The sequence below is a fragment of the Nipponia nippon genome, unplaced genomic scaffold (assembly GCF_047370975.1).
Source record: "Nipponia nippon isolate SJK-2023a ecotype South Korea unplaced genomic scaffold, ASM4737097v1 scaffold_16, whole genome shotgun sequence".
NCBI lineage: Eukaryota > Metazoa > Chordata > Aves > Pelecaniformes > Threskiornithidae > Nipponia > Nipponia nippon.
In genome coordinates, this window is record NW_028262332.1 from 10,933,690 (window position 1) to 10,957,002 (window position 23,313).

Genomic DNA, 23,313 nt, shown 5'->3' on the forward strand with positions numbered 1-23,313 from the left:
TACATTGTCTTTGATTTTTTTTTTTTCTTTCCACACTGTCATTATGCTCTGAGAATAAATATGACAGACATGAATACTAACAAGGGACACAGAAGATGGTCTAAAATACGTCCATCAATCAGCCACTATATCAGCTTATCAACACTTGTCAGAATGTACATTTCAAAAACAGCCCTGAAAGAAAGGCTGGAAGACAAGAACCTAGGTTTTGCCTATAGATTTTTCTTTACCTTCACTTTTCATAAACCAACGAGCAACACAGACATAGTATTTAAAAAATGTGTATCTTCATTTCTGATAGTTTCACCACATCTCCTGCACATCTCCTGCTGAAAAGGCAAAACCCAACATATATACCTGTAAATCTCATAGCTCCGCCAAAGCTAATCTTACCAAACAGACAAACAGATCCAGTAACTCCTGCCTTGACAAATTCCAACACAACAGCACACAATCTTTTTAAGAAACAAAAAAATGTGTTCTAAGAGATGCCAGTGGCTAAAAATAGATGTATTTCTCAAAGGAAAAATTGTTTGTTTGAGCTGGGCCCTAGCGATGCAAAGAGCAGATCTGACATGGAGATATTTGGCGCTCTCTTTCTCTCCCTTTCAGATGACGATGAGCATGAATGGATCGTTCGGACCTGCCGGAAAGCTTGGGACGAAACAATTGAACATAAACCGAAACCATGAAAACAGTTTTTGCTAGACGATTATATTCCAGAGCAGGTAATCTGATTCACAATAAATCTAATTTGTCCTTGTGGATTTGTCTCACCCTTTCCCTCTACAGGAATATAATCTTTTTGTCATCTTTGTCAGCACAAACAAAAATGGAAATAATCATTTAATCAGTCATGCTGAGAAAAAGCCATGGAAAAAAAGCAGACTGTACTCACAATAATATTCCTGAGAGGTGTGTAGGGTAGTATATATACACGTTATTAAGCCTGAAAACAATTTGTTAAAAAGAGTGCCTCAGATTCAGTGTTGAAGTCATTCAAATCCATCTTAATCAACATTATTTTCCCAGATTTTAGTTAGCTGTCCTGGTGAATTCCTTTCCTCTCTTTTTGCTCAGTACTTTGATATTGATTGATCATTGTAATAATGTACACCAGAGGTATTCTTTAATGACTGGTTTGCTAACTAGGAAATTATATCCATTTACTACGAACGTTTGTTGAACTCTCCTGAAGCCAGAGTTTAACAAAATAATAAAAGAGGAAAACTGGGTGGGTTGCTGCTTGATTAGTAAGCCAGAAAGTATTTAAAAATAAAATAAAATGGAATTACATCATTTTCTGGATGTAAGTGCCAGCACTTCTACTTGCATTAACTTTATTTATTACACAAATAAGACATTTACAAAGCACAACATTAAAAGTATGTAACAAAACAGACATTGGTTTTACAAAAAAGTGCTTACAATTTAGTTTTACTTTTTTAAAATAAATATTAGTCTTGACTGTCCACTCATTCAGAGAATTTTTTTTTTTAACCATTGTAGCCAAGACATGCAGAATTGCAACATGCTACGACAAAATGACTGGCGGATGAAATAAAACTGATGTGTCTATAGTTGGCATCCTAAGATACATCACTGCTAGTAGTGCAGGATTGGTTCCCACTTCCCCATCCCAACTAGTAAGTTGTGTAAGCACCTTTAGCTCGGGCATTGGGGTTAACCAGCATGAGCCGAAAAAAAAAAATAATCGGTAGTAAAACTGTAAACCGTTCCGCTTTCAGAGCCTAGCCATATTTAGTTACCTTATTAAACTTGAACAGAAAGCCTTTCACTGGCTACCTTCATTGGGTTTTGTCTGCAAAAGGTTTTGTAAATAGCAACTGGAAAAGTTTAGTACGTGGAGTCTGCATTGCTGCACCAGAACCCATTTGGCAATTACTGAATATAGTAAGAAAATGAGAATGATTTTAATTTTATTTTTTTTTAATCTACAGACAGGAGATGAATGCAAATGACCTGAGATAAGGTTTGGTTCAGTGGCAACAGTCAGTGTGAAATATGTTGTGAAACAATGTATTGAATAAATTAGAGGATTTCTTACATTCTTGGTACAGTTGAGTATTTTCCATACACATAATTAGCTCTAAAACTGCACAAGCTGAATTGCTTCCAGTTTTTGCAAACAATTTGGGCTTAATATAAACAGAGCCTGATTTCTGAATTAGCAAAGCTGCTCCTGGCTACTTACGGGGCAAGTGCCCCGGCGCCCAGTCCGTGCGGGGCAGTTCGCCCCGCGCGTAGTGGTGAGGCCGCTTCCACCGGAGAGAAGCACCTACGCTCCCTTGGCCCTCCGCTTCGCACTCCGGTCCTGTCAGTGGCATCAGTTACAAAAACTTTGATATACAGTACATCTCACAAGTGGTTTTTGTTTTTTTTTTGATCAGTAACTAAGTTGATATTTAGCAGATACATATTTAATAGTTTCCCTTTCATTGCACCGCCGAGACAGAAGAGAAATGCATCAAACCATTTTCTCCCTCAACAAAAGAGTTGTGGAAATCTCAAGTACTGTGGGATGTCAGGTCAAGTTACAGCCTGAAGTCTCTCCTTCAGTCTTAAATGGAATAGCTACCCACTCGTTTATGGCACTAATTCCACAACTGAATGATCATTAGGATGCGCGAGCACAAGCAGAGAAGAGAGAAGAAAGTTGGGCCCCGGTGACCCTGCCGACCACCACCAGCGTCTCAAGGCTATTGCGTGCGGACACAATTCACTTCAACCTCCCGGTTACAAACGCTCCACCAACAGCCAACAAAGGGAATGCCCTGTCCTGCGCTCATTGCTACGGACAAGGAGAAAAGTGACTGCAAGGGGTGCAACTTGTGACCGTCCCCTCCCAAGGGGATGCTGCTGCAGCGGTGGTTCCAGCCAGGTCAGGCGTGCGGGAGTGCCTTGCCACTGCCTACACACTGGAAATGGTTATTCGCACATCAGGAGGTGACAATAATTCTTTGCGGACTTAATTTCCCCTCTCCTTGCAAATGTGAGTTTAAATTGGGGATAGAGCTGCTAGCTGCTGGCTGCAATTAGACAGAATACTGGCCTCACTGTCCAAGGTATTACCATCGCACTCTCTCTCTGTATTTTTTTAATATACACACACACACAGAGGAGTGTGTGTGTGTATATTTGTTCCAACAAATATCAATGCATGCTTGTATTCAGTTACTTCTCAAACCAAGAGATCTTAGTGGCCACCTCAGCAGTCATCCACACCTCCTTATGCCATCCTGCGTGCGGTCAGAGCGGCGAGCGTGCCTCAGTTAGCTGGAGCCGCGTGTCCGGCTGTCGGTGTCTCACGGAGCTCGGGGGCACGGTCAGGAGAGGGCTTGCCGTGTGTGCAACACGGACCGGCCAAACCAGTGGGATGGCTGCCCACCCGGCCGATGTTGGAAATTGATCCAGGATCTCCCAGAAAGAAAAACACATGTATCTACAGTTCGAATTAAAAACAAGTTATGTAACGGATGGATTCCTGTCGTCTGTTCCTCAGGCACAGTTCGGTCATATTACGCACTAACTGTGGCTCATAGTAGGCTTTCACATTCTTGGAAATGCGGCCTCACAGACACTTAGCAGCAAGACAGACCCGTGTGCTTGCATGGAGAAAGGTTTCATTACAGACCTGCTCTTGGCTCGGTGCAAACTGAGAAGGGCTGGCAAAGGTTACTTGTTTACTTTTTGTTATTACCGTCAATGAAGGATCATTTCGGAGTTGTTTTCCTGATTTGGGGCCAGGCTGCTGAGCACTTTCTTTGCTGTTGCAATGAGCCCCGCGGTGCCGGCCCCGCCAGCAGCAGTCCTCCGAGGACTTGGCAGGAGCAACAGCCGTACTCCAGCGAGGGAGACAAACAGGAGGGCAGAGGGGCTCAGAGCGACGCTGCCAGATAAAGGAATACGCCATCACCTTGCTGTCCACTCAGCTAGCGACTGCTCCTGCTGGCCTTCCTGCAGTTGGCACCTTTTTAACTGGTCTCCCGTTTCTACCCCACTGTTTCCACTAACTGAACTTGGGTCCACACCAGGGCAGAACATTTCTGCGCCTTTACGGTCAGCTTCCATTGAGGATTTCCCAGTCCCAGAGCATGGAGTGTCTGAGAGTTTTGTGTAGGTACATTCTGAAATCACCCATTTGTGATCCAATATGACTCCAAGGAAATAAAGTAGCTTGTTAATAAAGAACAAGAGTAAAAAATAAAAAAAAAAAGATTTGGCAGATGGCTGTGAGAGGAGAGAGATATTCAGTGCTCTAAGAACAAGTCAGCAATCAAAAATTTCCGAGTGCTAAACCTGGCTCTGCCACCAACCCTCACGGTTCCTCTCGGTTTAGGACATCTCGGTTTCCCCTCCTATAAAACGGGGGGAAAAACACTAAGATTTACTTACCTTAGGGTGATCAAAGGACATGTGATTCTAAAGCACTTTGAGGAGGAAGAAAAACTGCCTATTTCCAGCTGGCATCGTGTTTTCCACTTAGTGGAGTCTCAGCTACCCACGAGTTTGGCTCAGGAAGGTCTGTGTGTATATCGAGTTGCTGAGCCAAAAAAAAAGCCCATTTCAGATTTCACACATGCAAGTGGAAATAAGGAGGGATGTCCGGGAACCGGCAGTGCTTCACTGGTGCAAAAAGAGAATCAGGCCAAACCACGTAAATTCCTCCTTCCTTTATGTTCAGAGGTGATCATCGACCCCCCTGAGACTCAGCATGTTCTGGTTTGTTCATATTCCCATGGGTCTGGGAGCAAGATTTGCAAGCACAGTAGAGTCACTAATTTTGACTGTGTCTGGCATTGCCTTGGAGAGACTCACGGTCATTCTACAAGTCCACAAGAAACAAGTGAAAAATGTAACTCTGCACTCAACACACACATACACAGAGTGTCGCCGGAGAAATAATAGTGGATGTTAGGTGCTGGTCAATGGAAATAACTGAGAATGCTGGATCTGAGTTTCTCCTGCATGACTGACAACAGTTGCCTTGGGCTGGACGCCGTGTTTCAGCGGCTGAGGGGCAGTGGTGCTGGTAGCGCCATGGGCAGGTGAGGAAGAGTTCGCGCAGTCAATACTGAAAGAGGATGACCTAGTGGGAAAAACGGGAATCGAGCGTTAGCTGCGTTCAGAGACAGACAGCCCTCGCAGGGGAAATGGGGATTCAGGGACCAACAGCACAGACACGTGCCCCGCTGCGGCGGCGGGCGCCCAGGCAGCCGCTTCCCCCCGGGAAAATCCCTCTCTGGGACCACCGTCCGCCCGGGAGCCGCCAGCCCTGCCCACGGGACGGAGCCGGCCGGGGAAGGCACAGGCAGAAGCGACGGGACTGTGGCAGCACACAGCCTGAGAGAGGGGTGCACCTCCCAGCACACCTTGAGCTGTGAAACCACATCATACTGGGCAACACGCTGAAACCAGTATTTATTTGTTCTGTGATACAGCAGCTACCAAGAAAGATGACGACCGCTGCCAACAGTCCTTACTCTATCCGCCTCACTTGCTAATCACCACAGGCTTCCCTCAATCCGCTATACGTCGCTGCTCTGCACGTACGGTGTCTGTCCTTGCCGTCAGTCGGGGGAGCGGCCGCTGAGCCCGTCACAGCTCGGTTCTCCCACAGCCGCCGCGCTGGGTGCCCCGAGAGGAGTGGGGGTGTGCGCCCCGCGTGCGGGTGGAAACAGAGACTTAGCATTTACACGTGTTTTCCCAGGATCTCAGCTATCACTGCTTTTAAAAAATTTTGGATGTGGAAAAAGAGGCTGCTTCAGGTTTCGGGAATTCAACGTGCCAGTGACGGTCTGGAAAAGGAGCGGGTCGGCGGGCAGCTCCATGTCCCGAGAACCCCGTTCTGCACCAGCTGTGAGCAAGTAATCGCATTTAAATCACAGGAACTACTTGCTGCAGTGAAGTTGCTCCGAATGACAGCACCAGGACTGTATAATATTTTCTGAAAACTCTCCCGCTTGCTGTGCAGATATAATGACAAAATGGTAGCATTGCGACAGAAAAAGTACTTGGCCGTACCCCTGCTTGTGCTTATCGAAACAGAGCTCAATAATCTGCAGTTGCTGCACTGAATAGGGAGATTTCAACAGAGGTGCCGAGAACTTCTAACAGTAAAGACGAAAGCTAAAACCAATATGAGTAGCCAAAGGCTCAGTGTTTCCTCAAAACGAACTTAAATTGGCATCCTAAATAAAATCTTATGAGCCTAAGCATATTTCAGAAGCCTGGCCCCCAAATAAGCTGTGTGTTAGAACAGACAGCGTCTTTAAGTGCTGAACAGAAAAATATCAATGATGTGCAATATTGTTTCCTGGCCAGACATTGTGAAATAAAATTCCCACTTCAGATATTGTAACAGCCAGTTGTTATTTTTTTAAGCAATATTGGAATCCCCAAGAAATGAATCTTTCTTATTAACTCATGGAAAACTGGAAAGTCAGCACACGCTAAAGGTCCCCCCCGCTCCGTGGTTAACGGCCAGCCGCTGTTCGCACCGACGCGTGCAGGCAGCTGCGGAACGGAGCAGGAGAACGGAGCTCATTGCACGCGGGAAGGGGAGAGACCGGAGGGAGAGGAGTTCAGGCAGGAGGGTGTCAAAAGCCTTCATGAAGGCAGGCACAGCATCCCAGCACATCACAACAACGAGCGGGGTTCAGTGAAGAGCAAAGTGAGGCTGTTTTGACCGACAGTTGGTACACCAATCTAAGGCCACCAAAATTAAGAAGAGACACATGAGTGGGTGGCAGCTGCCAGAGACCATGGAGAAGCAGTGATGCTGACAGGAGACGGCAATGATGTTACACAAAAATCTTTGCTACAGTTGAGGTTTGGCCCCAAAGCCTAAGACAGGGACTACAATTACCTTCTCACCCCTATTAGATAGTGGTCCTTCCATGTCTGCTTTGAGGTGCACTGGTGGAGCAGTGTAGGGAAGTCTACAGTGCACTTGTCCACACTGTACCTGACCTGTGGATGAAAAGAGGCTTCAGCCTCTGTTACTACAAACAACACACGCCCTGCAACCGGCACGGTCAGGCTTCTGCCAGGGAGCGGCTGGGGACGCGCGTGGCAGAAGAGGTGCCCAGCGGATCAGGCAGAGGCGCAGCAGGAGCCACATTTTACTAGGGCTGCGTGGGCAAGGGAGAGGAGAAGCCTGACGAGTCACGGAGCTAAAACCTCCGTCCAGGCATGACCAAAGCTGCCCTCCGCTCGCAAATGATTCACCAGCACTTGGCAACTGTTAGAGAAGCAACTCTGATCTTGTGGGCAGGAAGGAGACCACTTGACCACCGCGCTCAACAGGGCACGTTCACGCCTCTACTCCGTGACAAAGAAAACACAAGGAGGGCCAAGGACCAGTCGGGTGAAACATGGGCAGCGACTTTCCTGGGGATGAGGTAGGGAGGGAAAGAGGCTGCAGCAGCCCCCGCTCCCCTCCTTCTCTCATCTGGGGCTTCCCCATAAACGGCCCTTCAGAAAATCCCAAAGACAAAGTTCATCAGACCACGAGGAGGAGGAGCATGTGCACCAGCCGTGCACCCGCAGTACAAGGGCGTTTTTGACAGCACTCCGTGCCGTGGTGCTACCGCCTGCTCCCGGGGAGCACCCCATTGCCCTGCCGTCCCCGAGCACCCCGCTGCCAGAGCCCTGCGAGCCAGCACTTACTTTCTATGTATCCGTGCAGCGTCACCATCCGGGCCCGCTCTGGGCTGCTGAAGGGCGAGTAGTGAATGTCATCAGAGAGCGAAGAAGGGATGCGGGACGGGGGGGCTCCCGAGGGTGGCACTGTGTGCTGCGGGGTGTGTTTTTTATGGCGGGCTCTGCAGTTTTGAAACCAAACCTGAAATAAAAGCAGCAAACCCTGTGTCAATGGAGAGACAATTGGATTGAAGTGCGGTCCTTCACCAAGACCCTATGATGGGTCTCTCGTCCAAGTATCTTAAAAAAAGGAATGAAATTTAGAAATCTGCACGCTGAAATACCTCACCAGCGCTCCAACGGCTTCCATAGCTTTGTTTTACACTCACTAGAGCAAGAGTTTTGCCTCAAGACAGTACAGACGTTAGGGTGCCTGAAGTGGCATCTCTACTATTAATTTGTCTTGGTCAAAACCAACACCGTTCTGTATTTGGGTAATTAAAACTTTCAAGCTTGACGCAGGAGTCACTGAGTGAAACACCCTGACTTGGTGATGCAGAAACTCACATTAATGATCACGCTGTTCCCTTCCACACTAAAATAGTTTTAACGGCAAGTTGCTTCCTGAGCGCGAAGGGCTGTGAAAGCCCTCGGGACCAGCGCCGTACCGGCCGGGGAGCGGCCAGGCAGGAATACCCCCGTACCCGAGCTTCGGCTGGGTTCATCCATCCCTGCAGGCAGAAAGCCTCGTCCCTGCATGGCTCCCACGGCAAACGATGGGAGCACCCTTCAAGGTCTGATTTAGATTTTAACCTTCAACCCCAGCTAGTCTGGCCTAAAAACACCGCTGAGATCAGCTGGGAAATACATGAGCATTGGCAAGGCAAGAGACAAGGGGAAACAAAACCCAGTGAAAGCTTAGACTAGGAGAAGATGTGACTTTAGGGACAATGAAAACAATGTTGTTTTAATCACTTGTGGTTTATTTTATTCAAAAACCACATCAGCAGAACGTTAAAGCTGAGAAAGGAGTGTACTGTGGGATACAGCCCTACTCCCTCTGAGCAGCGGGTATGAGCCCTCTGAGCGTACCTCACTGCTTCTAATTAAAGGAATAGTTAGGGGATTGTGTCCTAGAGTTAAAACATGCACGGGGAGGGGGGTTCTATGCTAATGTGGTGATTTCTTTCTTATGCTTTAATTTTTGAAAGATAGCTGGGAGTAAAAACCTTCTCCAAGGCTGAGAGAAGATCAGCTCTCTGAGGCCGCGCATGCTGGACCACAGAGAAGGAAACAGTCGTAAGCATTTGACAAATTGTTTCCTGTTCAAAGCGCCTTTAAAAAACATCGACATAAAAAATAGCCCAGTGTGCAGACTGCTTGCTCTTTAGCTAAATGAAGAATCTCAATAACGGAGGCTCGAGCCAGATTTTCACACACGAAATTTAAATGTGTCATTGGCAAAACAATCCTGGATGAAAGCTCCAAATTTATTTCAATCGCTCATGGTTTTATTGTATGCAGAAAGTATGTCAGCAGAACATTAAAGTGAAGAGTATAAATGTCACCGGGGAGCAAAGCTGGGCTGTCTACGGGGATGGCGAGCTGGGAGCTGCAGAGGGGACGTTTCTCTCCGTCCCTACGGCACCACTCTCCCTCCCCTCCCGAACAGCACGAGCATGAGGACTTCCCTGCCACCGCTTCCCCTGGGGCTGCAAAACCCCTTTTTCTTTAAACTTCTCAATCCCACCACTTCCCGAAGCAGCTGGCTTTGCCTGCTCCCTGCGGGGACAGCTGCCGGGGACGCGCCCGCGCTGCCCGTGCCCGCTGTCAGGGCAGAGCACAGAGCTCCGGAGCACAGAGCTGCTAACGGCAGCTTTCCCACCCAGCAGTTTATTGGGACTGGCTGGGGCTGTATGGTTTGGGTTTTTTTCATTGCATCATAAGAGGGAAAAACAAATAGAAAACCCACGAACGAGACAGAGGAAGGACAGTGCTGGCACCGCAACGGGACCCGGCAAAGCCGACACACCAGTGAGGCAGCACGAAGCTGCTGGATGCAGCAAGTCCCGGGGTCGATGTGCAGCAGCGAGGGGCTACAGGGACGTGAGCCCTGTCCAGCACCAGCCTTTTGGTGCATCTCCTCTGCCCCCTTCCTTGGCCCTGCTCAGCCGATGGTGCCTGCACCCTGCCCATCCCTGCCCGCACCCTGCCCGCCCCCGGCTGTCCCTCACCTGAATGACTCTCCGACTCAGCCCCGTCATGTCCGCCAGCTTCTGAAGCGTTTGTGCGTCGGGGTTGTTGTCCTGAGCAAACTGTGCCTGCATGACCTGGCGGGGAGAGCAGAGAGGGGGTCAGGATGAGCATGGGGAGCCGCAGCCCCTCCGGCCCCCCCAGCCCAGCCCCGCTACCTGCAGCTGCTCGGCGGTGAAGGAGGTGCGGGCCCTCTTGGCCGGCTTCGGCTGGCTGTCCTGCTCCGAGGGCACAGCCCCCTCCAGCGTGATCCCGTTGCCTACGAGAGAGAAGCCCCATGTGCTGCAGGTCAGAAACTCCCCTGCCCACCGGCCTGTCGCCCCCCTGAGCAACGGCCGCTCGACCGGGGGACAACACGGCTGGCATCGCGGCGTGGGGCACCTGCAGCATCCCTTGCTGCGAGCCGTAGCAGAAAGAGCAGAGCCAGCACCACCGCTCAGGGTCTGCCCCAGGCTGCTGAGCCCCTCCAGGAGGCACCACCAGCCCCGAGGAGTTTACCACTGAATTAAGAAAAATGCAGCAAGTTGGTGGAAGATGCGGGGAATGAGGGACGGGGAAACAGCAGCAGGAAGATGGATTTCGAGGTGATGTCCCGCTGGCCCTGACTCGCGGTCACCACTTGGCCACATCCTCCAGCGAGCGGCTCAGAAGGGGACCCTGCCTCCGCCAGGCTCACCGACATCCATCACTCCTGCCCCATGCTGCTCCCCGTGACCCCGGCTTCCCCTCCGGGCGCTGCCTCCATCAGTTGTTTCATTTGCTCAGAGTGTTTCGATGGGCTCTTTGCTCCTTTCCCTGGCCCCAAATCCTCCCGCACCCCAACCTTCTCCTCCTGGCTCCTGGAGCAGCAGCAGGAGCAGCACCATCCCCATGGCCTTGGGGTGCCGATGCCCTGAGCAGCAACCACACTAAGGGGGACGCGCCAAGGGGGGACTGTCCACCCGGTTGCCAAGCACAGCGTCGGGGTGAGCCCAGCCGTGCTCACACAGCTATGGAGCCTGCGGGGAGGGCGGTCGGAGCTGGCGTTCCTCGCCAGGGTCCCCGCTGCAGCCCGTGTCGTACCCGGCCCGGCTGCTCTCGGTGGTGCGGGTGAAGCACCGACGAGTGATGGATGAGGGAGGATGCCTGAGCGGGGCTGGTGCTCGCCCCGCTCCCAGGATGCGCCTGCACAACCCGGCGCTCACTCTGCAAGCTGGACTGGGCTGTGATTGTCTTGGCTTGAGTTGAAGGACTTTCTCATATAGTTTGACTTGTTCTTTTAGGATGATGAATGGGACTCTGACTTCAGCAACATCTGTTTATTTTTCTTGTATGTAAAACCTCATGTGCTGAAGAAATTGCTGGGTAATTACTGGAGGGGGGGAGTGTGGCCCTCCAACTCCGCAGCAACTGCAGCTCTCCAAAGTGATCCTATCCCATTTTCAAAACCAGGGGGTACTTGGACACAGGGACTCACGCAGGATACTCGCCACGTGCTCCAGCACTGCCACAACACCATGGGGCACCAGCCCACACCAGCAGGACCCTACGAGCAGCAGCAAACCCTCCGGCCCAGCCCTCGGCTGGGGTAACAGCTCTGTGGGACCCCCCAGCGCCAGACCCTGCCGTCCTTGCACCAGCCTGCTCCTCCAGGCTTCTCGCCCTCCATCCCTGCTCCCCGCTGCCTCGCTCGTGCCTCCGCAGCAGCCAACCATATGGACCTAGATGCCGCAAGCCACGTCCCGAGCTGGGACCCTCCCAGCCCAACTGGGTACTCTGTTTTCATCCTCTTACTCAAACACTGTAAACAGAAACACTGATTATTTTCATGTCAGGTTGTTAATGGTTTCCACATGCTGTACAGGCCGGGACACAGCATTTGCCTGCCTGTGCCCACCAAGCACTCGCGAGGGGCAGAGAGGGCTGGAGCCCTGCTCCCGGCCAGGGGCGATGCCCCAGCGCAGCCCCAGCCCTGGGAGGGTCCTGGGCACGGGGGCCGGTGGGAAGGCGACCCCAGGCCCTTCCCTCGGTGACTCTGCGGCTGCACAGCGTCCCTGGGCAGCCTCCCCTTGCGCGGTGCAGCGCTCACGTGATAAAAACAAACAGCCTCACAGACACCGCAGCCATCGCTCCCTGCAGGCATTAGTGCAGGAGGGAGACGGACCCGGCCTCGGCCCCAGCCACCGGGGCAGGACCCAGCCAGGCTCCCTCCTGCCCTGGGCATGGCCGAGCTCCTGCGGCACCAAGCCCAGAAGGCTGCCTGCTCCCCCGAGCTACGATCGCTGCCGTATCAACATATGTCAGGTGCTTTCCAATGCAGGACAGCCCCGGCGCTGCTTGGCCTCCCCATGCACCGTGTCGGACTAACCCCATGGATTTGTTCCTCCAAGCGTCTCTCTGGCCGCTGCCACGCAGAGGGATGGGGCTGGGCTGTGCCCAAGGGGAGGGGGTGCCTGACCTCGGTGTCACCAGCCCGGCCCCGGTGGGAGCGGGACTTGATTGGGAAAGCAGAGGCTCGCCAGCTGCTTGTGGCGTGCCGCGGTGGGGACGGCAGCACATGGCGTGGTCCAGCTGGGAGCGGCATGTCCCCAGACGGGCAGGGCGGGTGGAAAATGATGGGAAAGTTTTGTCGGATCGCCAGCTTTCCCACCTTCTAGATTTATGACTCACAGCCTCAAAATCCCAGTGGCTTCCTCCCTCGCTGCACGTGGCGCGCCGGGCTGCGTGGGACTGGGGGCTTGTCCCCGGCATTGCCCATGGCACACAGGTCTCCCACGAGCCACAGGCACTGCCGGCACATCGGCCGCCCCCAGGAGCCCTCTGCCAGCCCAGGGCCTCACACTCAACTCCTCCTGGGGCCACCCATCACCCGCTTTTGGCGATGACAGGACTGGGCCCGGCACCCCACGATGGGGGTCAGCACAGGGGACAGGGACGGCCTGGGGTGAGGCCATGACCGCGGCGTTGGGGCTCCGTACCGTTTTCCGCCGCTCGCTTGAGGTTCTCTATCATGGTGTCGTAGTGAATCCGGCACAGCACCTTCTCCTCCACCAAGCCGAACTCCTCGCCAGTGGAGAGCTGCCGCTTGCAGGAGAAGCAGGCGAAGCAGGCGAGGTGGTAGGCGTTGCCGCGCGCTCGGCGCACCCAGTCGCTGGCGTAGATCTGCCTGCCGCAGCGGGCGCACTTTGTACCAAACCGGCTGCGGGAGGAGAAGAGGCAGGGTGAGGGCAGGCAGGGTGAGGGCAGGCAGGGTGAGGGCAGGCAGCACAGTGCCGGGCTGTGGGCACTGCTGCCAGCCCCATCGCTTGCCCCGTCCAGCCCAAACCCCACAACACTGACACGGGCAAAGGGCCGCAGCGAAACCGCCCCACCGGTGCCATTCCCCCGCGACAGGGCGGCACGGGCAGTGGCGTGGGCAGCGGTGCGGGCAGGAGCAGGGTGTGACTCGCTGCGCCCCCGCGGCGCCAGACGTGGCCGAGGGGCTGAGGTGACGCAGCGCCATGAATCAGCTTCCAAGCCCGTGGGTTTTTGTATTTTGATAACAGCCAGTGTGAGATTCGGATGGAAACTGTGTCAGAGCCGGTTCTCTCCCATTGCCATAAATCAAAACATGTGTTTTCTCCTCACACGTACAGACGCATGCATCTGCTTTTCCTCCTACGAGGAGTTCTCCTCGCTGCGAGAGGACGGTGATTGTGCTCGAGTGAGTTGCCCTGGAAAGGAGCTCAGTGCAACGAAGAGGCAATGAGACAGCCAGGATCCCCGCGCCAGGTGCAGGACTTTTGCGTGTGCTTCTGGAAAACCCCATTTCTGCCAGGACGCCGCTGGCCGAGGGCGGGCGATTCACGGGGAGCCGCAGCCATGGCCCCCGCAGCCCTGGGCCCCTGGGCCAGCGCCTGCCGGGAGGTGCTGCCCACAGAGCAGGCAGGGTCAGGCACGGCCTCGGTTCAGCTTCTGCATTTTAGTATTACTGCTGCTTAAAAAAAAATAAATGCAATGAGCAGCAGCAGCAAGAGCAGCAGGGGAGAAGCGAGCATCTCCTCTGTCACCACAGAGATGGTGCTGGCTCCGACACGGCCCTGATGGCGGCTGCGGCGCTTCCCCGCACACCCACCGCCTCGGGCCCCCCGGGGGCTCCCACCCGGCCGCCCGCCGCAGTCGGGCTCCGCACGCTCCCGACCCCCGCACTGGCCAGGGAGCGGAGCCGCTGCCGCCCCTGCCCGAGCGGCTCCAGCATCCCTCAGCGCAGGCACAAAACACCGCGAAGAGACGACCGCACCAGCGGCAGGAGACACCCGGCACCACAGACCCCTCGGTTTCGGACGCCCAGAGCAGCCCCAGCCGTAGCAGGCGGGCGGTGGGAGAGCCCAGGTCAGCCCGCCACGGCCAACGCACGCTGCCCGTGCCCGACACCACGCCGCAGAGCTGCCACCCGCCGCAGGCTCCGCGAGATGCAGAAAGACCGTCCTGTGCTGGAATTACAAACGGCAAAACTATTTGGGAGGAAAAGAAAGGTTTAAATTTTTCAGCCTGACTGTAGCTGACCAAAAAAAAAAAAAAAAAAAAAAAAGGGCTGCCTTAGAGAGGACATTTCTGTGCTGAAATTATACAGAGACTTAGCTAAGAGACTTCACTAATTTACTTCAGATGGGAACATTGTAAACTGACTTTGTGCCAGCTAGTTTATATAAACGCACAAACAAAAGAACTGTATTAATTTTTTATTTAGAAGTAAAGATCATTCCTGTAAATTGAATTACTTTGAACAATGTGCTATGTAAACAGTCATACTTGCTGAACGGTATCAAACGAGGGGCAGGCTTACCGAGCTAATAGCACGTGGTAATCACCGCTCCCCGCTCGGATCGCAGCCTGCTGCGGGGTGGGGGGACACAGCACGGGGACGGGCACAGCCCGGCGCCTCCGGGACCGAGGGGAAACTGAGGCACAGGGCACCGCGCGGGAAATGTCACACGTCCCCATCACACACCAGCTGGGATTGGCGGGGGGGGGACCCAGGTGGCCCCAGACCCATAGCACGGTGCCCCCCGGGGCCAGGCGGGACCCCCAGGTTGGCGGCGGTTCCCAGGGCACGGGGCAGGGGCTGCCAGGGGCACGGGGGCTCCCAGGGCTGCAGCAGCCAGCGCAGGCAGGGGCTGCCACTGCTGTCCCTGCAGAGCCGCGGTGCGAGCAGCGCCCGGCGAGAGGCACGGGGGCTGCACAGGCAGCGGCACTGGCAACCGCCGATGCTGCACCCGCGGCTTGTGGCCAACACCTGCCTCCAGCGCCAACCGCAGCGATCGGGTTTTACAGAAACTGGGCTGAGCCGGGGCTGGGCACGGGCACCCGCTGTCACCCCACAGACACCACCACCGCAGGGACTGCCACTGCAGCGACAGCCAGCGACACAGGAACAGGGAGAGAAACGCCTGCAAGGAGGCTGCCCCGACCCGTCACCACTGGAAATAACGGCTCAAAAATAAAACAGACCTCAGTTCACTGAGCTCACGGGGCAGCGATAGCCCAAAGAGCCCTGGCCACTCGGGGCGGCGGAGCACCAGGCGAGGGGCTCCCCGTGGCTCCTGCTACCTGCCTGGCAAGGACAGGGATGGGGCCAGGGCCGCACTGCAGTGGGAGACGCAGAGCCAGCGGCTTTCCTCCAGCCCAGCACTGCAGCACAAGTCGGAGCATCACCAGCATCTGCCAGAGCCATCGGCTCGCGCCCCACGGGCATGGTTTGTGGTCGAGTGAGCAGATGCTGCTGGCTCTCCGCAACGGTTCGAACCGGGAGATGGAAAATGCCAACAACTTTACCAGGAAAGACTCATCCCAGAGAGAGTCATCCTAGAGAGACTCATCCCACCTCCCCAGGGGTGGCCGCAACATCTGGAGCGCAGGAAGAGCAGAGGCGGGAGGACGCCCTGGTGCGTCCTGGCTCTCACACACCGCTCATACCCGGGTGCCACAGCTCCCCAAGCCCTGCTGTCCATCCCCGCCTGCGGGGACAAGGCAAGGGATGCGCCGCGCCCAGAGCCATGGCTCCAAATGTCCCCATCCCCTCCTGGGCCCGCTCTGTCGGAAGCCCCTAGCACAGCCCCCGAGTCAGCCGCGGCTTCCAGCCACCATCCCAAATCGCACAGCAGACCAGCGGCGAGTCGCCGCAGCGAGTCCATCTCCACGCTGAGCCACGGCGGTGCTCAAGCGGGAGCATCACCCCAGCGGGGCACGATGGCGAGGGGCAACGGAGGCCACCTGGGCCACAGCCGGGCTGCAGGTGCTGGCCCACCCGCGGCACAGCTCTTTTGCCGTCCCAGCCGCCACGGACACATGCCGGGGCCAGGGACTCCATGCTCGCGTGCCCAAGGGCTGCCCAGTGAGGCAGGGAGCCACGGGCGTCACAGCGGGAATCACACCAGGATCATGCCGGGCCTCCCTGCGACCGCAGCCATGGGAGCTTGGCCGCGAGCAGCCCTCGCATCGCCCGGGAACACAATGTTCTGCTCAATGAGCTCCAATTTTAATTTGGTTCTCCTCGAAGCACTGGAGCCCTGGATGCCAAATACAATTATTTGACAAGACACAGGAAACAGCAGCGTTTGCTTAAAAACGCACACGAGGCCGCAGAGCCGCGGCAGCGCCAGCACTTACGCAGCCCCTCACATGAACGGGGAAGGGAAGGTCGGACAGACCAGGCCAAAACACGCGCAGCATCGGGCAGCGGTGCCGTGCCCGCGGTCGGCCCCACACCTGACGGCCCCCAGCCCCGGCTGCCCGCGAGCAGCCCTGGCTGCCGGGGAATTAGCGCTGGTGCGATAAAAGCCGCTGTTCGCCCCATGCAGAGCGCATCCCGCTGCCCCTTCCCGTCTGCCTTGGCTCCGAAGACCCGCACGTGTTAGGATGGGGTTTCTGCTTTGCTTTTAAAAAAAAAAAACAAAAAACACACGCTTCATCTGCAGCAAATAATAAATACAAAAAAAAAACCAAAACCAAACCATCTCAAGAGTCAGATTTGTCCTTTGCCAAGCACCGGGTCCCGGCTGTCCCGGGCTCGCCAGGATGCTCCCGGGGGCCAGGCGAGCGGCCCCCGAGCCGGGTTTGCCAGGGGGCTACCGGGGGGCCTCTGCCCGCCCCGGCCCGGCCCTGGCGAGCGGCTCCCGGCCGCAGACCGGCCCCGACGGCGCGGCTCGACCCGGCGGCCTCCGCCGCGGCCGCCCCCAGAGGCGGCGGGAGCGACCCCCGCCCGCTGCCCCCGCGGCGGGACCGGCCCGGGCTCGGCCCAGGGTCGCAGCGAGCCCCGCGGAGCCGGGGCTGGGGGGAGCGGGGCCGCCCCGCACCCAGCGCTGCCGCTCCCGCAAGAAAAAAAAAAATCAAATCCAACGCCTATTTTTCAGCAAAAAGGAGAGGGCGAAGCGCGGTCTGGGAGCTCCCCCGCCCCCCAAAGCAGCCGCCCGGGAGCCGGGGGCGTCCCCCGGAGCCCGCAGCGATTTTCGTTGCGGTTTTCCGTCAGCATCGCCGGTGCCGGCGGGGGAGACCCCGCGCCGCGCCCGCTGCCTGCGCCGGGCGGGGGGGCTGCTCGGCGCCCGCTGCCCAGACGGGTCTCTTTCTAACGGGTGCCACTCGCTGTATTTGCTCGAAGGCAATTTGGAGATCCAGTCCCTACTTTAAAACCGCCTTCGGAAAGGTCCCCTCTTCAAAGAAAACCGTTAACGGCATCGGAACGGTTATTAATGACTGAAAAACGCTGAAAGTGCCCCGAAGCAGCACAACGGCACCGCCGACCTCCCCAAACCTTTCTGCTGAGAGGGAAGGAAATTTCGGTGAAATCACCCCAAAAAAAAATAGCAGTTTAAAAAATAATACCGATAAGAACGGGGCAGGACGCGGAGCGCCGCGGCCCCGGCCCTCAGCAGCGCTCGCTCCCGCTCCGGGACCCGGGGAGCCCCACAGCCCCGGCGGGGACGGGGGCTGAGCCGCGGCTTAGCGAGCATTTGGAGACCCTCGCAATAATAAAAAAACAACCGCTAGAGAAAACCTCGAAGGTTTTTCCTCCCGAGCACGCCGCTGCCCGCGGGGCACCCCCGACCCGACCCGCTCCGCTCCGCTCCGCTGCGGCGGGAGGAGGCTGCCGGCCCCCGCGGCCCCCGCCCGGGTCGCTGTCACTGCCCGCCCGCCGGTCCCGGCCTCCCGGGGCAGACGGCATTCCCTCATCCCCAGGAGCTGCGGGAAGTCAGAGCGGGGAGCTCCGGTGTTTAGTTAAACCCCAGTGAGGAGCTCAGGATCCTCCATCCCCTCATGCTCCGCTTTTGGGGGAAAAATTCGTGGTTTAAGGTTTATCAGCAAAAGGCTGTTTCGAAGCCAGAAACAGCCTCCCCGCAGGAGCCGCTGCCCCGGGGGACCGGGTCCGGACCGAGCCCAGCGGCACCCGCCGAGCCCCGGCCCGGCCGCGGGGGTTTGCGCCGCCGGGAATTTGTTTCGGTTCTTTACCGCGCTCCCGCCGGGGAGGCCCCGCCGTTTCTGGTGCCACGCCGCGGACGGGGCTTTCTAAAAGCCGCTCGGCACCGCAGACCGTCGGGCTGGCGTTCGCCCCCCGGCAGGAGCCGGGGCGATGCCGTTCAGCCGGCGTTTCCCCAGCCCGGGGGCCAATTCCCCGCCGCGGAGCCGGCGCCGAGGCGCTGCCGCCGCGGGGCCGGGGGGCGCCGGGGCTCGGGGCGGCCCGCGGGGCCCCGGCCGGGCGGCACGGGCACCCCGGCGGCGAGGCGGGGGGCTCAGGAGCCCCGCCGGGGGTGGTGCGGCTGCCCCCGGCTCCCCTGCCTCCCCGCGCCCCGAGGGGCCGCCTCTCTGCCCGGCTGCTCCCGGGAACCCGGCGGCTCTTTCAAACCTTCTCCCCGCCAGCGCCGGAGCGGAGCCGGCCCCTGGGCAGCCGGCGGGGACGCTGAGCCCCCTCCCCGCAGCCGGGGCTTCAGCGCGGAGCTGCCCCCCGGCCCGTCCCCTACCTGAAGTAGTCCATCTTGCAGAAGATCTCCTTGTTCTTGATGTAGCAGCTGTGCTGCTGCCGCAGCGAGGTGCGGCACACGGAGCACTCCAGGCAGCGGACGTGCCAGATGAGGTTGTTCACCTGCGGAAGGTGAACCAGAGAAGGGGCTGAGACCGGGGGCCGCCCGCCGCCCCCCGCCGCCCCCCGCCGCCCGCCGCCGCTCACCTTGAGCAGGTACCGGTCGAGGATCTCCAGCCCGCAGCTGGAGCAGACGTTCTTGCCGGCCGACGGGGTGGAGGAGGAGGAGGAGGATGGCGGGGAGCAGACGGACGGCGTGGAGGGCGTGCTGGGCGCCGAGCGGGCGTCCTCCTTCTCCAGGGCGCCGGGCAGCGGCTCCCCGTCGGGCTGCGACTGCGGGCAGAGCCGCCGCGGGGCCGTCAGCCGGGGCCCCGCCGTCCCCCGCAGCCCCGGAGCCTCCCGGCGGGTCCCCGCAGCCCCCGGCACCCCCGGCCCGGCGCAGCCCCGCAGCCCCCGGCCCGGCGGGTCCCCGCAGCCCCCGGCACCCCCGGCCCGGCGCATCCCCCGGCCCAGCGGGTTCCCGCAGCCCCCGGCCCGGTGCAGCCCCGCAGCCCCCGGCCCGGCGGGTCCCCGCAGCCCCCGGCCCCGCTTACCATGGCGCGGGCGTGCGGGTCGAGGCAGCGGGCGCTCCCCTTGGGCAGCGGCTCCGGCGGCATCACCTTGCGGGAGAGAGCGGGAGAGGGAGGCTGCGGCTCCATGCGCCGGGCGAGCGCGGGGCACCCTATATAAACCGCCTCAAAACAATAAATAAGAACTTTCTAGTGGCCATTTAAATCCTTTGCAACAAAAGCTGCGTCTCTTTAATGAAGCAATTTGAATGTGGATTGAATTCTCTCCCTGCCTGCACTTAACCCGGGCCTCTTGAAGTAATCGCTCGGTTCCCATGCGAGCCAAAGCGCTGAAAAAACCCCACAAACTACCTGCAATTAGAAATTGCCGTAAATGCCCGAGATAAGAGGTACCCAGAGTGTCAATTCCGGCTGTCAATCAGGGAATCCATCAGGCCACCCAAAGAATTGCAAATTTGATTTTTTTAATGGTAGTAATTAAAAATCGAAATTCTTCCCCCTCTCCCTCCGCTGAGCACAAAACGCCCCAGAAAACGCCGGGATGGAAAATCCTCCCCTCGGGCGCGGGAGGCAGCGAGCGGCCCCGGCCCCGGCCCCGGCCCCGGTACCGGCCCGCGCCCGCCCCGGGGCGCCCGGCCCCGCTCCCGGCCCCGCTCCCGGCCCCGACGGCAGCAGCGGCGGCGGCGGCGCTCACCTTGCCCGCCTCGGCGCCGGCCGGGGCGCGGCGGCCCGGGCCCCGGGGCTGCCCGCCCTCATGGCTCCGGTGCATGGGGCGGGCGCGCCCCGCTCCGCCCGCCGCCGCCGCGCTCCGTGCCCGCGGGCGGCGCGTCCCGCGGCCGCGGCAGGAAGGGCGGGGAGCCGCCGCGGCCCCGCTCCCCCGCCGGGGGCGGCCGCGGGCCGGGCAGGAAGCGGCGCCCCCCCGCCGCGCCCCGGGGGCCGCCCGCCCCGCCGGGCCCCGCTACCTGCGGCGGCGGAGGCAGCGGCACCGCCCGCGGGCGCGGCGGGGAGGGGGGGGTGCCCGGGCCGGGCCGGTCCTCCCCCACCGCACGGGCGCTGCCCGCCCCGACGGGGCGGCCGGGCCGGGCCGGGCCCCGGGGCAGCACCGCCCCGCACCGCCGGGAGCGGGGCCGGGAGCGGGGCGGGATGGGGTGAGGCAGCGGGGATCGCACCCACCGCCGCGGCGTCTCGCCGCCCGCCGCTGCCCGGGCTTCATTAGTAACCTGATAATTCCCCGGCAAAGCCCCGGCAGCGGTTCCACCGCGGGGTAATTGCAGGACGGTAACGTGAGCTGATGGCGGCCGGGGATGGATCCTCGCCGTTATTGGTTTTGACAGCTAAATTGTTAACCGAGAGGGAAATCAGATGAAAGCCATTTTAGAATAAATACAAGACATTAGCTTTAAACATTGAGGTTGTAAGAAAGCCCGAGAAACCCCTCGGAAACTCAGCCCGCGGCCCGCTGCTCGTCCTCCCCTCGGCCCTGCGGAGGAAGGCAGAGCAGCAGGGACAAGTGCGGAGGAGCAGCGCTGAGAAAGGACAATTTAAAGCACTCGTCCACGCTGGCGGGGCCTGAATTGGCTCCGACCGCTCCAGAAGAAACACGTAGGAGTGAGTTTTCACGGGCACCGCCATGAAAGCTGTCTGCCCCCCTACACAGCGCCGGTCGGAGCAGGGCAATGCAGGTTTTGTTTGCATACGAGAGCGATGCAGGGCTGTAGCTGCCACGGCACACCACGCCACGGCAACGCTGACAGCTCTCTCTGCTCTAATAATTACAGGCCAGGCACTCTGGGCCCTGCAAAGTCGGAACAGGCACAGGAACAGGGTGACTTCAGCCCAGCCTCTGCCTTTCCTCGGCCACGGGCTCAAGCCTGGGCCCTGCGGGCAGCCGGTCTCCTGCCCTCGCTGCCTGCTGAGAGCAGGTAGATCCCCGAAGCGTGGGTGACACGGCTGCCTGCACCGCAAACACGGCCCACGCAGCGCGCGGGGAATGCGAAGCAGTGGAGTCGCTGGGCATCAGCACCAACTTCATCCCCTTTCTTTCCCCCCGTGCTCGCTCCCACCAGCACTGGAGCTGGTACGAGGCAGCGACGAGGAGGCTGCGCGCCCACGAGCACCCAGCTGGAATCCCCAGATTTGGGGTTAGGCGTGTCGCGTGCTCCCACAGGCGAGGGCACGATTTCGTACCTTTCCCGGGTGAGGGAGTCTCACCACAGGCAGGAAAATTGTTGAAATAGAGGAAAAACCCCCACGGTGGAGGTGGCGAGCATCGTCCTTGGTATCCCACCTCGCCCCCGGGGATTTGCTGAAGTGCAGGGGAAGCAAAGAAAGCCCTAAGGGGACCGGGCCGGAGGTGGGAAACAGCCCCTGGGTGATGCCCCGGGGGGCCGGCTGCCAAGCCCGCTCTCCTTCCCACCGCCCTCCGTACTCACGGCTTCAGAGCCGGCCGCATCCTCCACCAAAGCGATGCCACGCTTCCCGGTGCTTTTCCAACCTATTTTATGATGGCTGATAGGCAAAGCGCCAGAGCTGACGCTCACGAAAAACGTTACTGAGCATTTACCTCCTCCCAGCTCCAGGGTTAGAAACTCTGGTTTTGCTGTGCTCTCGCCGCCGGCTGCCGAAGAGGAGCCGGGCCTTCGGGAAGCCGCAGCATTCCTGGGAAGCGCAGGCAGCACGAGCGCCTGCCAGGCCGGCGGGAACGACCGACACAAACAGTGACCTGCAATAAAGCTCCCCCAGGTCTGAGTCTGGCCAGAGGACAGACAAGGCACTTCTGTTAGTGACTCTGGTAGGGAAAACAATAAAATAATAATAATAAAAAAAAAAGACTACTGCTATTGTACCCAGATTTGTATCAGTGGACTTCAGCTGATGCCAAGCATTTACCACCCTCCCTTCCTGCTTGCCACCCTCACGTTCCTGGAGGAAAACATGCATTTTAAATGTTTATTTAGAGCCGCAAGAATGTCAACAAATTGTATTTAAATACAAATAAATATCAAAGTATGTTTCTAACAGGAACACAACCACACACCCGATTTGAATCTAGGTATTTTCTAAATTCCTAATAGAAATAGAATTGATTGCTGTTCTAAATAACGCAGATACAGATCCGGAGGACTACAAACGTTGGGCCACGCAAGAACAAAACAGAGGCTGTTCACAGAGGAATGTAAACGGGCGTTACTGACATTCACAGGGGTACAAACTCCCAAGGGTACGACTTTTCTCTTTACTCAGGTACCCAAAAACTAGAAAGCAAACATTTAACAGCACAAGACCTACTTCTGAACAATTCGGGCTTTTAGCAATCCATCCATCGTACACGCGCACAGCTCCGTCCCAGGCGCTCGCTTCGGCAGCGGGAAGCGTGCTCTGCTCGGAGGCAGCGGCGCTGCTTCAGGAATACAAACCTTACTTTGCTGCGCCAGCGAGCAACACCTGCGTACAGAAATCAGGGGCTCTTTAAAAATTATTTCCCTCCTCTTGTTTGAGACCACTGTTAACCAGCTTGGGGAAGCAACTCAAGAGTGACCGACAAGGCGAAGATTCGCCCTAGAAAGGACCAGAGAGAGCAGACATCGGCCAATCAGACCGGCATCTCCGGGCCCGAGCGCACACGTCCTCCAACGTCCCCCTTGCACGCACAGTCACAGCGCTGCGTGTACGAAGGAAAAAACACTGCCAGACGATGGTTTTTTTCCTCAGATTTCTATTTTGCAGGTAATATTTAGGGAGAAGAATGTGCTGCAGATCAAACGGTTTAAGTGAAACGCCAGCCATTACACTTGT

General features: G+C 57.5%; 2 protein-coding genes across 8 annotated transcripts in view; one reads left to right on the forward strand and one right to left on the reverse strand.

Moving 5' to 3' along the window:
* The window catches only part of MORN5 (MORN repeat containing 5), a 14,644-nt gene extending 13,077 nt beyond the window's left edge, over nucleotides 1-1,567 (forward strand). The window contains exons 5-6 of one of the 2 annotated variants that reach the window (XM_087753001.1): nucleotides 613-728; nucleotides 1,510-1,567. In XM_087753001.1, coding sequence (XP_087609127.1) covers nucleotides 613-692 — 80 coding nt within the window. In that variant the 3' untranslated portion in view covers nucleotides 693-728; nucleotides 1,510-1,567. Of the gene's footprint in view, nucleotides 1-612; nucleotides 1,147-1,509 lie in introns of those variants that run through there. The other variant, XM_087753000.1, reaches the window with a different exon arrangement.
* On the reverse strand, nucleotides 1,378-20,314 carry LHX6 (LIM homeobox 6). Of its 6 annotated transcripts, none has more exons than XM_087752993.1 (10): nucleotides 20,213-20,296; nucleotides 19,543-19,683; nucleotides 19,097-19,282; nucleotides 18,891-19,012; nucleotides 12,876-13,096; nucleotides 10,077-10,177; nucleotides 9,900-9,995; nucleotides 7,693-7,867; nucleotides 6,898-6,993; nucleotides 1,380-5,110 (listed from the first exon to the last, which is right to left on the reverse strand). In XM_087752993.1, the coding sequence occupies exons 1-10, from the start codon at nucleotides 20,285-20,287 to the stop codon at nucleotides 5,028-5,030; spliced, it is 1,296 nt and encodes a 431-aa protein (XP_087609119.1). In that variant the 5' UTR covers nucleotides 20,288-20,296; the 3' UTR covers nucleotides 1,380-5,027. The 6 variants fall into 6 exon arrangements, with proteins under 6 accessions (XP_087609122.1, XP_087609119.1, XP_087609121.1 ...); XM_087752995.1 differs by having other exon boundaries at nucleotides 1,381-5,110; nucleotides 19,543-19,608; nucleotides 20,213-20,301; XM_087752997.1 differs by having other exon boundaries at nucleotides 1,386-5,110; nucleotides 19,543-19,670; nucleotides 20,213-20,314.
* Nucleotides 20,315-23,313: the final 2,999 nt, after the last annotated feature.